The following is a 17532-nucleotide window of genomic DNA, read 5'->3' as shown; positions in this document are numbered from 1 at the left end:
GTGTCTTACCATCAATTTTTCATGTTTTCAAATCGTTTTCGTATCTGCTGTTTCTAACATCCTTTTTGTCCTCTCTGTATCAGGTCTTGTTTTTGCCGCGTATGTCATTACTGGTCTGATGTCGTTTCTTTCCCGATATTTTTATTTCTCCATATTGTTTCATTCAGGCAGCCTGCGGCTCTGTTTGCTCTATCCACTTGATTTCCCACTTCAGTTTCGAGCTTCCCGTAGCTAGATAATGTGATGCCTAGATATTTAAACTCCATCACTTGTTCTATTATCTGACCTTACAGCTAAAATTTACATCTTAGTAAATTTACTGTTGTAACCATGCATTTTGTCTTTTTTGGGGAAATTAACCTGTTAAATTTTCTGGCGGTTATATTAAATTGGTGCAGCATACGTTGTAAATCATCTTCACTTTGAGAGAGTAGTATTGCATCGTCTGCATAGCAGATTATTTTTAAGTTGTTTCGTTCCCATTTGGTATCCTTTTATAGTTCTTCCTTTTTTTACTATTTCATCCATAATCAGGATGAACAAAAGAGGACTCACGGAATCTCCCTGTCTTATCCCATTGGCAGCTTCAATATGGTCGGCTAGTTCTTCTTCTACTTTTACTTTTATTGTGTGGTTTTGTAGATATTTTCGATTTTGGGGTGATTGCGGGGTGGATTGAGTAGCTCTGCGGTTACCAAAGCCAGCTCAAGCCCGGATAAAATGTGGAGGGTGATTGTCAAGGTTAGCAACCTACCAATTGTAAAAACAAATACTGCTCAAAGAAACAAAAAAACAATGTACCATTTAGATCGATGTTGCAATTGATAAATGTACTCCAATCCACCTTTTTCAAAACAGTTGTCGAGCTTGACAAATTTTCTGGTATATATCCAATATATTTGAGTTGCATTCCGAGAGATCCTTTTCGGATGAGTAGTTAATGCAGTTCGGATAAGAAAATGCCCAGGGGTAAGGCAGCCATAATCATTTGGATCATTGGACAGTGGTGAGAGAGGCCGCGGGTTTAAAATTCCTTCTATTTGGATCACTATTGAAGAGAAAACATCATATCTAAAGGTAAGATTTTTCATTATTCGGTGTAAATGACGCTTTGTGCTTTTTACAGCGGCTTCTTGAAGACCTGCCCAATGTGGTGCCTTTGGGAGTATTAATTTAAACGCTATTCTATTTGTTGCACATAAATCCAATATGCAATGAGAGCTTGTATTATTTGCAAAGAAGTTGTGCAATTCAACGAATCTGTTGCTAGCACCAGAAAAATGTGTACCATTATCACTCAATATAATGGCAGGATTGCCCCTACCCGCTATAAATCTTTTCAATGCCATTTACAAACCTTTTAAGCTTTGGTTACAGAACAATAATTTCATTTTTAACAAATAACATAAGAAGAACATAAATATAGATTTTATGTTACAATGATTATTAAAAAAAAAACAAAGTGAAGAGATTTGACAGCATATCGTTGTGCGAAAGTTCATTAAAAATCCTGAAGAAGAAAAACCACTAGGATTATCGATTTCGCAAGAAAATATTTAAGATCCTTTTTTTAATTTTTCATTTTTTCTTGATGCCGGTACTGTTTGGATGCCCGTTCATGAATATTTTGAGATTACCAACTTTATTTCCATCCCACATATACTTCGCTTCTTAAAATAACATATTCTGTTGTGACAATCCTTTTTATATTTGATTTTGTTAGTGTTGTTTACTGTCAAAACCATCAAAACCATTCCAAGGTATGCATACCAATTATTACCAAGTTCACGTGCTTAGTTTTCGTAAGAGTGAACTTTTAAGAAACGTTTAAAAATATTTTAGTATAGGTACTTACATTAAAAATTAAAACAGCCCTTTCTATATTAAATAATTTATTCTTTATCAATAATTATGACATTTTATAAAAATTGATATTTTAATATTATTGCTTACTGATATATTTGTTATGATTCGTACCTCCTTTCTGGTCAATCACTCACAAGAAAATACATTAAACAAAGACAGAAATATGATGAAGAACGGTCCTTAATTAATACTGAGAATTTAGGTTCTAACACCGTCAAAATACAACGTTCTTCTTTGAGAAGAAACAAAAATAGACTTTTCGTCTAGTTTTCGTATTTTTTAAATTTATTTTGGTGAAAATAATGATGGGAATAACATTTTAAGCTCTAATTAATATTTTTATTACTAATTAATTTGACATATGACATATTCTAATTTTGATATCGAAGAAATACGTTTAATTTAACTGTCAAAAAGCTTTTTTCTTTTAAATTTATTGATGATCATCAATAAATTAAATCATGACTTTTGCAGAACAACAATAGGTTTGATCACTGTTTCGGTCATAGCAGAGGAATTTGGAAATGAAAGTTTTAATTAATCGTCCTTTGGATTTGGACCACGATTTTTAGACAACCAAACAGGCAGGTATCAAAAAGAATAGTACAAGTATGGGCAGCATATGGAGCTCTTAAAAACATATTTAAAGACGGTAATATACCGATAATCTGATGCGGGTAGTCTTCGATCAGTCTGTTCTGCCAGTAATGACCTATGGTGAGAAAGAACTGTCCGTAACAAAAAATCAAGGGCTCAAAATTAAGAATAGCACAAAGAAAGATGGAGCTTTCAATGATAGAAGTAACAATATCTGAAACGAAAACTTACGAAACAAAACCAAAATTACAGATGTTGTGGAGAGAGCTTGCAGACTGACATGGAGATGGGCTAAGTGGGAAGGGGAAAGGATGGCAGATGAACAAGTAAGTTAACCGAATGGAGACCAAGAACAGATAAAAAACAGTGAAAGAGACCCGAGATCTCCGGAAACAATAAGGTGAGGCCTATGTCCTGCAACGTTTCGCTTTCCTTGTAGGTAGCATCTTCACGAGTATAAGTAAATCAAGTACCCAACATAACCGGGCAACAATCAAAAGTCTAGGAATTTACACTCATTAGAGAGTTTTTGTGCAAGCAAATACGTATACGTAACGTATCTTTTTGACATATAAGCATGCGCATTAATGGTTGAACTAACGTATCTAGATACGTATTACCTAACGTAACGGGCTGGTACGTTACGTTCATACGCATCCCTATCGAGCCGAAGGTAACCGAATGCGCAAGGGAATCTTACCCGATTACCAAAATTTCAACATCCACGTTTCAAAAGCACACGTGGTACGTGTATTTTTACATTTGTGGTTACGTATATTTGTTTTGATTTTTATAAATAATGGAAAGCAGTAGAAAACGACTTCACTTCAGCAATGAAGATGATTTGTTCTTATTGAAGGAAGTCGTAGGCAAGAACCCTTACGACCATCCAGAAAGGTGGAATTTGATTCAAAAGCGAAAATATTTTTAATGGTATCAAAATTAAAGCGGCCCTATAGTCGTGCAAGATGTGAAGAAGAAGGGCATCTTCTATGTCTTCGTCTTCTTCATCATTAATAAAGGCACCTACATTTAATATCGCGTCCATCTCAAAAATTAAAAATTGTTCCAAAAAAATATTTGTTATTTATTTTGATTATCAAAAATAGGGTTAAATGACAAGGACAAGACTGTCACTGACAATTTATTAGTTAATCGCTAATTCGGTGAGGGCAACACCATCGTTACGTTACGTGCAGAACAAAAACTCTCAATTTAACGTTCATCTTCTGCGATACGTTAGTTCTTTACGTATAGGGAGATACGTTACGTTAGGTAGTTACAAAAACTCCCTATTAACTCAAATACACAACGTATCCAGAGGTATGTTTCTGTAGAAGCTATCTAACCAGGTATGCTCTATTATTACATTCATTGCACATAATACAAGTACTATAAAACAAGCACCATTAAACATTTACAATGTAATTATGGGACAATTCACTCGAAGTTCAAAACTAAATGAAAAATATTAGACACAATTTGATGTGTATGTATATTTTAACATAATATAATAATATATGTAGTTCCAAATTGGAGAGTGATGATTTTTAACGATCAACGAAGAGAGTGAGGAAGAAAAGTTAACTCAACGCCGGCGCCGAAGTCTGATATTGCGAAAATTGCACGCTTTATATTCCATCACGTTTTTCATACCACATAATAAAGCTAAAAATACCTGCACAAAATATTTTTTCCAAAGGTATGCGACAAGTATATTTATAATCGGCAGGTGAATATTAAGTTTTATAATTTGATCAGAACAATAAACTCCCGAGACTCAGTCATTTCTATTTTCTAATAAAAAATACTAGCGACCAAGGTTACTACATATTATTTACGCGAATTTGGCGCCGTTACAATATATAATTCAGCATATGATTTGTAGAAATCCTTCGGTTCATAGTTTATTGTTATATTTATTGCAAAGACCGTGCGGAGAGGTCTGCGACTGTTTTGAAATTTGCACATAAAATAGAAATTAATTCAGACTACACTGCATAGGTGTGTAGCGAAACTTCATTTAAAGGAATGTAAGACATAATTAATGAAAAATAAACATATCGAATTAACTGAATTAAATTGAGAACTTATAAACTAGGTTTAACCATTACTTGAGAACATCATAATTATGTATCATGATAGAAATATATATATATATATATATATATATATATATATATATATATATATATATATATATATATATATATACAGGGTGTCCCAGACTAAATTACCCACGCTATATCTCTTAAACGAATAGAGATTTTCGAATGGGACAATAAGTGATCTATTCTACTTGTAGTACACTTTAATATGGCGTAGAAAAAATCATCCCCTAAATATTCATCCCTTAGTTACAACCCCTAACTTTAATTTTTTTAATAGTACCCTGTATATTTTTTTATAGTTTTGGATGTGGTCTTCTATCGTCTATTCAACAGATTTATAAAAAATAAAATCGGTTTGTAAATAATCAAGAAATCAATTTTTTTTTAATTTTGTTAATTAAGTGTCCCAGACTAATTTATCCAGGCTATATTTCTTAACAAAATAGAGATTTTTTAAAGGGACAAAAACTGGTCTATTCCATTTGTAATACACTTTAATATGGCGAAGAAAACATCATCCCCTAAATATTCATCTCTTAGTTACAACCCCTAACTTAAATTTTTTAATGGCACCCTGTACATTTTTTATAGTTTTGGATGTGGTCTTCTATCGTCTATTCAATCGATTTTTTAAAAATAGAACGGGTTTGTAAAGTATCAAGAAAATATCAGTTTATTTTTTATTTTTGTTAAATTAATCAAGATAGCCTTAAAAAAAAGAATAGAAAAGAAATATTATGCTTTATTATCATTTTACTATTTTAACTACGTAGTATAACTTCTTACGTGTGTACGAAGTACACAGTCTTTTTATTTAAACATTATTTGTAATTTTTCAAAATTTGGTCTTTGTAGGAGCATACGTTATCTTCCAGTGTGCAAAAATTAACAAAATACAATATTTGAAAAACTTTTGCGGTTATTTTACGTCTTGGATATTACCCTTAATTCAGGTTGCCATGATTTGATCTGTCAAATCAACAATTATTATTTTTGACGTTTGGTATTAGACCAGTAATAATTATATTTGTTGTAATTGTGTATCTATAACATTTCAATATGCCTTATTTATTTTCGCCTGACGAGTACGTTGATATCATTTTGATTTATGGAGAATGCCTAAAAAATAGGAGAATTTCCCGACAATTATATCAAGAAAGGTTTCCAAATCGAAACATTCCAAGCGAAAAAACCTTTAAGAATTTGGAACGCTCACTTAGACAGGGACATTTTCCTAATAATAAAAGAGGTACAATTTAACGCACAGTAAGATGTAACCAAAACCTTATTAATGTACTAGCATATGTTAATTTTAATCCCAAGGTGTCTGTTAGAACCCTCGCCAGTGAATGTGGTATTCCAAAAAGTTCTGTGCATAGAATTCTCAAATATTTTAAGTACAATCCTTTTAAAGTGCACCTAGTTCAAGGATTACAGCCTGGTGATGACCAAAGACGTCCTGAGTTTATTGCAAAAATGATGTTAAAAATCAGTGATGATCCACTTTTTTTATCAAAAATATTGTGAAGTGATGAGGCTAGATTTCACAATAATGGTGTTGTCAACCATCACAATTCCAATTATTGGTCTCCCGTGAACCCACATTGGATGATAGAAACAAGATTTCAGAATATTTGGGTATAAATATGTGGTGCGGTTTATTTAATGGCCGTGTTATAGGTCCTTACTTTTTTAACGGCACTCTAACAGGTGTTCGATATTTAGACTTTTTAGAAAACATTCTACCCGATTTGCTAGAAGATATTCCTCTTCATGAGCGTCAAGAAATGTGGTGGCAACAAGACGGAGCTCTTCCACATAATGCGAGAATCGTTAGCGACCACCTACAAAACCGTTTTAATAACCACTGGATAGCAAACAACTCTCCAGAAATTATGTGGGCCGCACGTTCATGTGATTTGTCACCTCTTGACTCTTTCTTTTGGGGAGCGATAAAAGATATTGTTTGTCAATCAAAACCGCAAAAACCTTTAGAGGAATTAAAAGAAAAAATAAGACAAGCATGTCGCCAAATTACTCCAGAAATGATTCGAGTCACATGTACCAGAAATCTTCTGGAACGATTCGAAATGTGTGTTGCAGCAGGTGGGTTACAATTCGAACATTTAATGTAAATAATATTAGTTAGTTAAGTTTTGAAAAATTAAAAATAACGTTTAAATAAAAAGACTTTGTACTTCGTACGCACGTAAGAAGTTATACTACGTAGTTAAAATAGTAAAATTTTCAATGATAATAAAGCATAATATTTCTTTTCTATTCTATTTTTTAATGCTATCTTGAATATTTTAACAAAAATAAAAAATAAACTGATATTTTCTCGATACTTAACAAACCCATTTTATTTTAAAAAAATCGATTGAGTAAACCATAGAAGACCACATCCAAAACTATAAAAAATGTACAGGGTGCCATTAAAAAATTTAAGTTAGGGATTGTAACTGAGAGATGAATATTTAGGGGATGATGTTTTCTTCGCCATATTAAAGTGTATTACAAATGGAATAGACCAGTTTTTGTCCCTTTAAAAAAATCTCTATTTTGTTAATAAATATAGCCTGGATAAATTAATCTGGGACACTTCATTAACAAAAATAAAAATAAATTGATTTCTTAATTATTTACAAACCGATTTTATTTTTAATAAATCTGTTGAATAGACGATAGAAGACCATATCCAAAATTATAAAAAAATATACAGGGTGCCATTAAAAAAATTAAAGTTAGGGGTTGTAACTAAGGGATTAATATTTAGGGGATGATTTTTTCTACGCCATATTTAAGTGTATTACAAGTAGAATAGACCACTTTTTGTCTCATTCGAAAATCTCTATTTGTTTAAGAGATATAGCGTGGGTAAATTAGTCTGGGACACCCTGTATATATATATAGAATTTTTCGACATTAAAATATTCATTTTTATTATTTAGTTTAACCATTTCATTCACCGTATCTTTAATTGGAAATGAAACATGGAATCTTATCGAGGAAAGAAAACAACGAAAAAAGATATCCTGCAAGCAAGAACTGTAGAAAGAAGAGCACACCGACAACAGGAATATCAAACAATAAATAAATCAGTTAAAAGAAAAGCAAGAAGAGACAAAAGAAGGTGGGCTGAAGAACTTGCAAAACAAGCAGAAACAGCTGCACAACACAACAGAACTAGGGAGCTTTACCAAATTACTAGACGACTAACACAAAAAGGGTCCAACTGTTCGAACATTGTAAGATCCAAAACAGGCGAATTACTTACTACAACAGATGACCAACTAGAGAGATGGAAAGAGCATTTTCAGGAGATGCTAGGTATTCCCAGAGATAACGCAGACGAAATTGTCGAAAACCCGCAGAATATAGAGTTGCATATTTCTTGCGAGGCCCCTTCCAAAACGGAGATAATAGCAGCTATCAAATCTCTGAGAAACAACAAGTCACCGGGAATCGATAACATTGCTGCTGAAATACTTAAAGCTGATCCGCATTTAACTCCTGAACTTTTGCTCCCCATAATCCGAGAGGTGTGGGAAACAAACCACATTCCAGGGGGCTGGAAAAAAGGTAACATTATCAAGCTTCCAAAAAAAGGCAACCTCGCACTGTGCAAAAATTGGAGAGGAATAACCTTGCTTACTGTCATAAATAAAATTTTCGCGACCATCATACTGAAAAGAATAACAAACAAGGTTGAGTTTCGAGCTAATCAAGCAGGCTTTAGACCAGAATCCTCCTGCATAGACCACAATAATACTGTGAGGGTAATTGGAAAGGGTAAACTTTGTTGCCAAACTATCCACATTTAAGAGAGGCGTATTTGAACACCTAATTGCTTCAAAATATTTATCAAGGACCACTGAAGCAATAAAACACTTAAAATGTATTTTCCTTCGATTTATTTACACAATAGACTTAAGGGCTGGTTCAAACATTGACAATTATCGCAATTCTGACAGTTACATAAAGATTTATACAAATATTAGCTTTACAGTGAGTGCGGGGAGGCAGTAACAGATATACATGAAATGATAAAATTGAGAGAGACCAACTATATACGTTTTAACACAAAACACCGGGTTTACAAGCGCATTTATCGCTTACGCACCATGCACATTTTCGAGATCACACACACACGGCCTTTTCTTGCCGAGAGGCAAATTGGCACTGTCTGTCTTAAGTTACATATCGAGGGGAGGACGGGTCCCTTATGAAGGGCATCAGTCGCACACACGTTAACACGAGAGCTGCCGACCTGAGCTCACAATTTGATAAAATAACTATACTACGATTACAATATTATACAGGTTGTTTTTACAACATACTGCCCCCAGTTGAAGCACTAGCTTTAACATTATAAAAAGCATTAAAAAGAAAAGAGTACATAAAAAAAACAATATGAGTAATAGTATACAAACAACATATGAGTAAAGGTACTAAACCTAATAACATTAACATAATCCTTCACTAGGAAGGGGACACAATTTTGTTATCGTGCGTTTGAAAATCCCATCCTTAGTTTTAACAGATGCAATTCTCACTCGGCCATCTTTACCCGGAAAGACATCCATCACTCGTGCCAATGACCAGTAGAGAGGAGGGAGATTATCTTCTTTAACTAACACAAGGTCATTGGGTTCTAAATTTTTGAATGGGAGAAACCATTTTGGACGATTTTGAAGTCGATTCAGATAATCAGTCGACCACCTTTTCCAAAAAAGTTGCTGGAGCTTAGAGAGATTTTGCCAGATGCTAAGTCTATTTTCCGGGATAGATGTATACTCCTGGTCGGGTAGCGAGGTGAGAGACCTTCCAATTAGGAAGTGACCAGGGGTAAGATATGTGAAATCGGAGGGATCATTAGAGAGGGCACAAATGGGCCGAGAATTAAGTACGGCTTCAATTTGGGTGAGCACGGTACTGAATTCCTCGAATGTAATTTTGAGATTGCCCAACAATCTTTAGATATGATGTTTAGCGCTCTTTATAGCGCTCTCCCAGAGTCCTCCATGATGAGGAGATCGAGGTGGTATTGTTTTCCACCGAATTTGAGAGGAGGCTAAAAATGCCTGAATAGAAGAGTTAGGTTCCTTATTTTTCAAGAAATTATAGAGTTCGAATAACTGATTTTTAGCCCCAAGAAAGTTTGTCGCATTATCAGAGAATATAGTCTGAGGGTGACCTCTTCGACTGATAAAGCGCTTGAGAGTAAGAAGAAACGCTTCTGTTGTGAGCCCACTGACTAATTCTATATGAACCGCACGTGTGGACATACAGACAAATAGAGCTATGTATGACTTTATCAAGGGACTTTTACGAAGTTTAGAGGCCTTTATTAGAAAGGGACCACCAAAATCCAAACCTACATAAGCAAAAACTTGAGCAGAGCATAAGCGTTCCTTAGGTAAATCAGACATGATTTGAGCTAAGGGTTTGGCATTAAACTTGAAACAAACATGACATTCGTGGACTATCCTCTTAATCTCACGTAGACCATTCAAGGGCCAATATCTGAGGCGAACTTGAGAGAGAGTATTCTGAGGACCTGCATGATGGAGCCTAAGATGTTCTTTTTTGAGAATCAGACGAACAACATGATTTTTCGAGGGGAGGAGGAGAGGATATTTTTGATCAAAGGTAACTTCGGAATACCTAAGACGTCCACCTACACGGAGCATTTCATTTTTGTCAAGAAAAGGAGCAAATTGTAAGAGAGACTTATTAGAAATAATCTTATTGCCTTTGAGATCAGCAATTTCTGAGGAGAAACTTGAGTTTTGCAATAATTTTATAATTTTCATTTCGGCATTTTGAAGTTCAGATACTTCAAGTGCACCGGATAATTTTTGAGTGCCAGACTTTGCGTTATTACCAAATCTGAGTACATAAGCTATAGTCCTTACATATTTCGTGAAACTGGAGAACCTTTCAGAAAGCATGACAAAGAAATCAAATTGAGCACTTCGAGTGTGAAGAACAACTTTTCTTTCTTCAGGTAATTTATTAGAATTAAACTTCGGACTATATTCAGACAAATTTAGGTCAAATGTTTGCAAAAACTGAGGACCGTGAAACCAAAGAGTGGAGTTGAGTATGTTAGAGGGCATCATTCCTCTGGAGAGGATGTCAGCAGGGTTGTCTTTAGACTTTACGTGTCTCCAATGAGAGTGAGAAGAATTTTCTTGAATTTGAGCTACCCTGTTGGCGACAAATTGATTCCATCTGGAGTGATGTGATCTGAGCCACGCCAAAACTATCTCAGAATCGCTCCACATGTTTATAGAGGTAATAGAGGGCAATTTATCCTTTATGCTATCAACCACCTTTGTGGTGAGCTTGCTAGCCAATAAAGCACCCATAAGTTCCAGCCTTGGAAGCGTTATGGTCTTTAAAGGAGCAATACGACTTTTCGAAGCAATGAGAGAGCACGAGACATTTTTTGATTTGTAGATAACCCGTATATAACAACAAGCAGCATATGCTTTCAAACTTGCGTCAGAAAAAGAGTGAATTTCAATAGAAGAAATTTCATGACATGAGAAAAGACATCTGGGTATGCTTATGTCTTTGAGAGCAGCGAGATCAGTTATAAACTTCAACCATTCATTTAAAATATTTGAATCCACGGAGTCATTCCAATTAATTTTAGAAATCCAAATTTTTTGCATAATAATTTTAGCAAGAACAGTTACGGGATTAATGAGCCCTTGTGGATCAAAAATTTGAGCGATAATAGAGAGTACTTCCCTTTTTGTGTAATTATCCTTTATTGATAATTGAGGTACAGAAATTGAAAATGTATCAGTACTGGGGTTCCAACAGAGACCTAAAACCTTATTAGAAGCATTCTCTGGTGAAATAACATAGGCAGAGTTTGTAGAGAGAGTAGAAACATTTTCTAAAAACATTTTTGAATTAGAGCACCATTTATGAAGAGAAATGCATGCCTTGTTGAGTAGGTCAGTTATCTCATTATGAGCCCTAAGAAGAGTTTGCGTGTCATTGGCCCCATATAGAATGTCATCTACATAGCGGCCTGTTAAGAGAGCATCGGAAGCCAATGGGGAGTTGTTTTGATGAGTTTTAGCTAATTCCATCAAACAACGAGTACTTTGAAAGCTTGCGCTTTTTGTTCCATAAGTTACGGTTTGAAGCTCAAGACATTCGATGTCCTGTTCTGGAGAATCCCGCCAGAGGATATTCTGGAGGAATGTGTGATCAGGATGAATTTGTACCTGCCTGTACATTTTTTGTATGTCGGAAGTGAAGACATAGGTATACAATCTAAACCGAAGGAGAATGTCGAAAAGTTCAGGCTGAAGAGTTTTTCCTTTCAACAGGATGTCATTAAGAGAATAGCCACTGGAACTTTTCATGGAGCCATCAAAAACCACCCGTAATTTGGTAGTTAATGATTCTTCTTTTATGACAGAGTGATGAGGTAAAAAGTATTTATTTTCTAAGTGCACATTTGTGAGAGAAAAAGGAACCTTTTTGGTATGTCCAAGAGAAACATATTCATTGATGAATGCTTTATATTGAGAGTATACATTTTCGTGTTTTAAGAGTTTATTTTCTAAACTAATAAACCTTTTCCTAGCCATATTGTAAGAATTGCCCAGCATTTTATGTGCTGTTTCAGAAATGAGAGGAAGCCTTACCTGAAACCGACCAGAAGGTAGAATTTGAGTTGTTTCAGTGAATATTTGTTCAGCCAGATCCTCAGAGGAGGAGATTTTAACAGAGGGGGTCACTTCTTCGACTTCGAAGAATTGTCGAATTATATTATCGAGCTTATCTTCCTCAGATGTGGACTGGACAAATAAAGAGACATTTGAGTGTGTAGGAGACAACTGTGAGCGATAAATTCCTTTGTGAAGTGCGTAAGGAGGTAAAGAACCAAACATAATGTACCCTAAGTGTGTGTTCTGGAGAACAGGGAGTCCTTTACCTAAACGTATTAAACCATCCGATAACAATTCGCTATATATGTCACTGGCAAGAAGAAGATCTATATTTCCAGGGACAGAGTAGGTGGGATCTGCGAGAGTGACTGTAGAGGGGATATTAAATTTACTTCTGTTTATGGATACCTGGGGGAGTCTACAAGTTATGTTGTCTAAAATAGCACAGGAGATTTTGAAACCATTACCATTTCTTTTGTATGGAAAAATTTCTAGATCGACCATTTTGTTCGAGAATGAACTATGTTCAGAGATAGTAGAGATTTGTAACCTTTTGCTGTAAGGAGAGAGATTTAATTTTTGAACCAAATCTTTAGAGACAAATGACGACTGAGATCCACTATCTAAAATACATCTAGCGTGTATGGGTACGCCATGCTTTGAATAAATAGTGACTAGAGCGGTTGCCAGCAGAACATCCTGCTTTATTGACAGAGCAGAAAGAGAAGTCATTACATTTGACACCTGAGAGGTTTGAGATTCAGAGAGAGAGACAGAATTACTTGGACCGGCTTCACCATCAGACCAAGTGTTTTGTACATTGCGAGAGGTTGCGTGATTTTGTCGTTTAAAAGATCTACTAGAAGAAGAGCTATTTTCATGGTCATTGTGCAAGAGTGTGTGATGCCTTTTCTTGCATATACGACATAAACGTTGAGACGAACAATTTTGTGAAAAGTGTTTAGTTCCTAAACAGTTGCGACATAGTTTGTTTTCATTAACAAATTTATACTTATCCTGTAAGAAAAGATTAGCAAATTTTGTGCATGCATAAATAGTGTGTGTAGCATTATTACAAAATACGCATGTTTTGGAGTATGAGTTATTTTTATTACTTGCCGAAGAGAAGAGAACCGTTTTAGAGTTTGTTTTAATAACTTTTTTATCGTTATTATCTGAGGAGTTTAACTTTTCCATAATGTCACACTTTTTTTCTAAAAAATCAAAGAATTGATTTAGCGTAGGAATATCTTTTGACCCTAACTCGTATTCGAAAGACCGGTGAGTAGTAAAGTCCACTTTTTGCAAAAATATTTCTATTAATAAGAGATCCCAATGCTCGATGGGTACATTCATATTTTTTAGCGCGAGTAAGGTCTGTTTTGCGGTGACCAAAAATTCACGTAAGGCCTTTGCATTAGTTTTGACTAAGGATGGAACTTTCAAAAGACGCTGTATAAGCAAACTAATTACGCGCGATTTGTTTTCGTAGCGATTTCGAAGAGTCTCTAACGCGATTTGGAAGTTTTCTTCTAAAACTTGGATGTTTTCTACCAACTGGAGAGGTTCGTTGCGTAGAAAAGATTTGAGATAAACAAAGCGCTGGACGTTGTTGAGTTCCGGGTTATTAATAATTAACGTCTCGAAGAGCTGATAGAATGCACTCCATTCTGAGAAGCATCCTGAGAAAATTTGAATTTTAATTTCGGGAAGAGTCACTTTAGCACTAGCTAAACGTGGAGAAGTGGAACTGGACTGGTGTGAAGGAGGTTGGAGCATCTCCATTCTATGTTGAAGACCTGCCAGAGTTGAGAAGTACTTTTCTTCAATTTCTTCCCTATCGCGTTCTTCAGTGTTGTCTTCGTCCAGTTCCTCAATCTGATCCATGAGGTCATCATATTTGGCGTAACAATTCGTTAATTCAGTACGACGGAGTTGGAACTGCAAGGGATCCGTTTCTTGAGTAGAGTTATCCCTTAACCAATTAGAGATACGAGAGATTTTTGATTTCAACGGTTTGCGTTGTTTCTTTAATTGATCCATTGCGGTTAGAGATGTATCGAAAGCTTTGCGAGATATTTATCTATGAGAGATACACGAAAAATAAACAATTTTAGAGTCTAAAATACAGCTTAGTCCACCCCGTATAATAAACAAGAGTCTCAGAAAATAATGTCTGTACGAATCCTGCGAAATATAAACTCGTCCTGTATACTAATAATATGCGTTCGAACTTTTGAATGTCCCTGTACCGTGATTATAAAAATATATTTTGGAACGAACTCACCAAATAGACATGAATCTAAAAAATCCATAAAAATCCATAGTCACATCACATGTTTCTTGTCAGCAATTTCACTTGAGATGCACCTCGAAGAGCGATAAATCTAACATCTAAGATTGTTGGGTGGAAACACTTCAAACACTTGCGTGGTGACGTAATGTTCCATGTGCCGTGAGATTGTTTATCTTATACGTTTTATTTTGTGAAGAGCACTCAGTAACGATATTTATTTTAATTTTTACGGGAAGAGAATTAAATAAGAGAAAATTAATTTGATTTATGAAGATAAATCGGAAGAGGAATTGCGATAAACAATATCCGGCTCGAAGGACCACAAGATGATGGAAAGGGTAAACTTTGTTGCCAAACTATCCACATTTAAGAGAGGCGTATTTGAACACCTAATTGCTTCAAAATATTTATCAAGGACCACTGAAGCAATAAAACACTTAAAATGTATTTTCCTTCGATTTATTTACACAATAGACTTAAGGGCTGGTTCAAACATTGACAATTATCGCAATTCTGACAGTTACATAAAGATTTATACAAATATTAGCTTTACAGTGAGTGCGGGGAGGCAGTAACAGATATACATGAAATGATAAAATTGAGAGAGACCAACTATATACGTTTTAACACAAAACACCGGGTTTACAAGCGCATTTATCGCTTACGCACCATGCACATTTTCGAGATCACACACACACGGCCTTTTCTTGCCGAGAGGCAAATTGGCACTGTCTGTCTTAAGTTACATATCGAGGGGAGGACGGGTCCCTTATGAAGGGCATCAGTCGCACACACGTTAACACGAGAGCTGCCGACCTGAGCTCACAATTTGATAAAATAACTATACTACGATTACAATATTATACAGGTTGTTTTTACAACAGTAATAATGGAACAATCGGTTGAATGGAACACACCCCTATACATGGTTTTTGTTGATTTTGAACGTGCCTTTGATAGCTTGTCTCACGCTGCTGTATGGAAAATTTTAGAGCTAAGAAACATCCCGAAAAAAATAATTTATATTATAAAGTCACTATATACTGATGCGAAATGCAGCGTGACACACAATGGGATAAACAGTGACGAATTCAACGTACTTACTGGAGTTAGACAGGGATGCGTGCTTTCTCCGTTTCTTTTTAACCCCCCAAAACCTGACCCCCTTAAAACTTATTCAAAAATATTTTTCTTTTCAATTTGGCGATAAAATGGATTAAGATACAATGTACTTCAGGCATTTTTGTTTCAAATATACCTAGGTGGTCGTAAATAGCTGTCTAAATAGTCATACAATTGTCATTTCACAACACCATGTTTTGATTAAAAATTATGCAATAATAGAAACGAAACTAATGAACTAATGAACGTTTACAAAGAAAACTTAAAATTATAAACAAAATAAATTTATCTCAAGTGGTACAATTTAAAACAGTTAATGTGAAGTCCAACATTACATTTGATGCAAATAAAAGTTACGCATTTATGGCGTCTTGCACAACGTCTCTGTGTTTGATTTTTGATCGGCCAATGATCAAGTCTGTCATATCGAACTTCATCAAGGACATTTGAGGTTCTTTGAGGTGTAGGAGTACGAAGATTAGGTGTTGATAATATAGTGTTTAGTATTTGTCGAATGAAATCTATTTAATTAATTTTTGGCTCGATATTTCTAAATAATATCCAGGAGTTCACTATCGATGCATTGAGGCAAAATCGGAATATTGGCCAATACCATTTTCGACTTCTAATGTTTATGCGATGACGACCACGCCACTGATCAAACAAATCGACACCTCCCATGCCAGTATTGTATTCCTGAATCAAAGATGGCTGCTGAACAGCTACCCGTTGTTTATGAATATGACTGTAACGTTTACAAGTTGTTGTTTTGGTGACAAGATCATCGCTTTTATTGATAGCAAACGTAACTTGGCTATTATCATGCCAACGTATCAAAGATATATTTTTTGACTCATCTCTAAGACCATAAGTAGATCCACGGGGCTCTTTTTTTAAATCTTTTAACGGTGCATGTTCGATACATGCTCGATTAGAGCGAATTGTTCCAGTCACATTTATATTGTACTCTTTCATGTCTTCAAGTAATAGCAAGGAATTGAAATAATTATCAAGGAAAATTTCACTTCCTTCAGGAACATATCCTAAAACCATCCTTTTTGTAACAGAACTGCCTAAAGGCATATTAGTATCTCTTTGGCTTTTCCCCTTATATAGTTCAAACTTAACGCAGTATCCATTAGGAGTATTTAAACACCCTATCACGAGACATAACATTTGACACAGCCGGGTTGTAGGTGTCAGTCGATTTCTCCTAATACGTTCTTCGATTTGGAAGTTTCACATATCCAGAAAGCAAAAAAATAGCCAAAAATTTATAGAACTCTCCAGGAGCAATTGTAAAATTGCTCTTCTGACTCTTCGCAAATTTGTTGAACAAATTCCAATGACCAGAAAAGCTTAAAAAAATCAATTGTGCGACCTCCTGACTCGATCATATCATTTATGATTTGAGGTCGATTTTAAATTTGATTTTTTGTTTTTAAATTAGAATCCTGTGGCAACTCTTCTACAAAATGCAAGGGTTTCCACGAACGTTTTGTTTTTTCGACTTTCAATTTTTTAGGCTTAGGTATGTTCTTTGCTGATCCTGTTCTCATTTTTGAAGTAGAGGGTTCCAAATACAATTCCATCCTTTCACGGTCGTGTGTAATTATTTCCACCTGAGAGCACTCTGCTAGTAGAAAAGGGCCCAATAAATTCACGCTATTAGTATTCACCAAATTTTCTTCCTCTGGAACTTCATTGATATCCGTGTCTCCGTCGTTTTCAGGGGGAAACAATGTAATGTCTATTAATTGTGCACCGGCAAGTTCATCGTCACTATCGGACTCTTCCAGACACGCTATTAGCTCTTCGGTAGTGAGTGGTCTCCTAAAAT

General features: G+C 35.1%; 2 protein-coding genes across 2 annotated transcripts in view; both read right to left on the bottom strand.

Annotated features, from left to right (window-relative positions):
• Eip74EF (Ecdysone-induced protein E74) overlaps window positions 1-17532 on the bottom strand; it is a 735282-nt gene that overhangs the window by 663033 nt on the left and 54717 nt on the right. The gene's annotated exons all lie outside the window — the stretch shown is intronic.
• Window positions 9551-14317, bottom strand: LOC140444262 (uncharacterized). Its single transcript, XM_072536007.1, has 3 exons — window positions 13994-14317; window positions 11537-13291; window positions 9551-10975 (listed from the first exon to the last, which is right to left on the bottom strand). The coding sequence occupies exons 1-3, from the start codon at window positions 14315-14317 to the stop codon at window positions 9551-9553; spliced, it is 3504 nt and encodes a 1167-aa protein (XP_072392108.1).

The sequence above is a fragment of the Diabrotica undecimpunctata genome, chromosome 6, assembly GCF_040954645.1.
Source record: "Diabrotica undecimpunctata isolate CICGRU chromosome 6, icDiaUnde3, whole genome shotgun sequence".
NCBI lineage: Eukaryota > Metazoa > Arthropoda > Insecta > Coleoptera > Chrysomelidae > Diabrotica > Diabrotica undecimpunctata.
The sequence above is the reverse complement of the archived record's forward strand: the minus strand, read 5'-3'. Positions and strand labels throughout refer to the sequence as shown.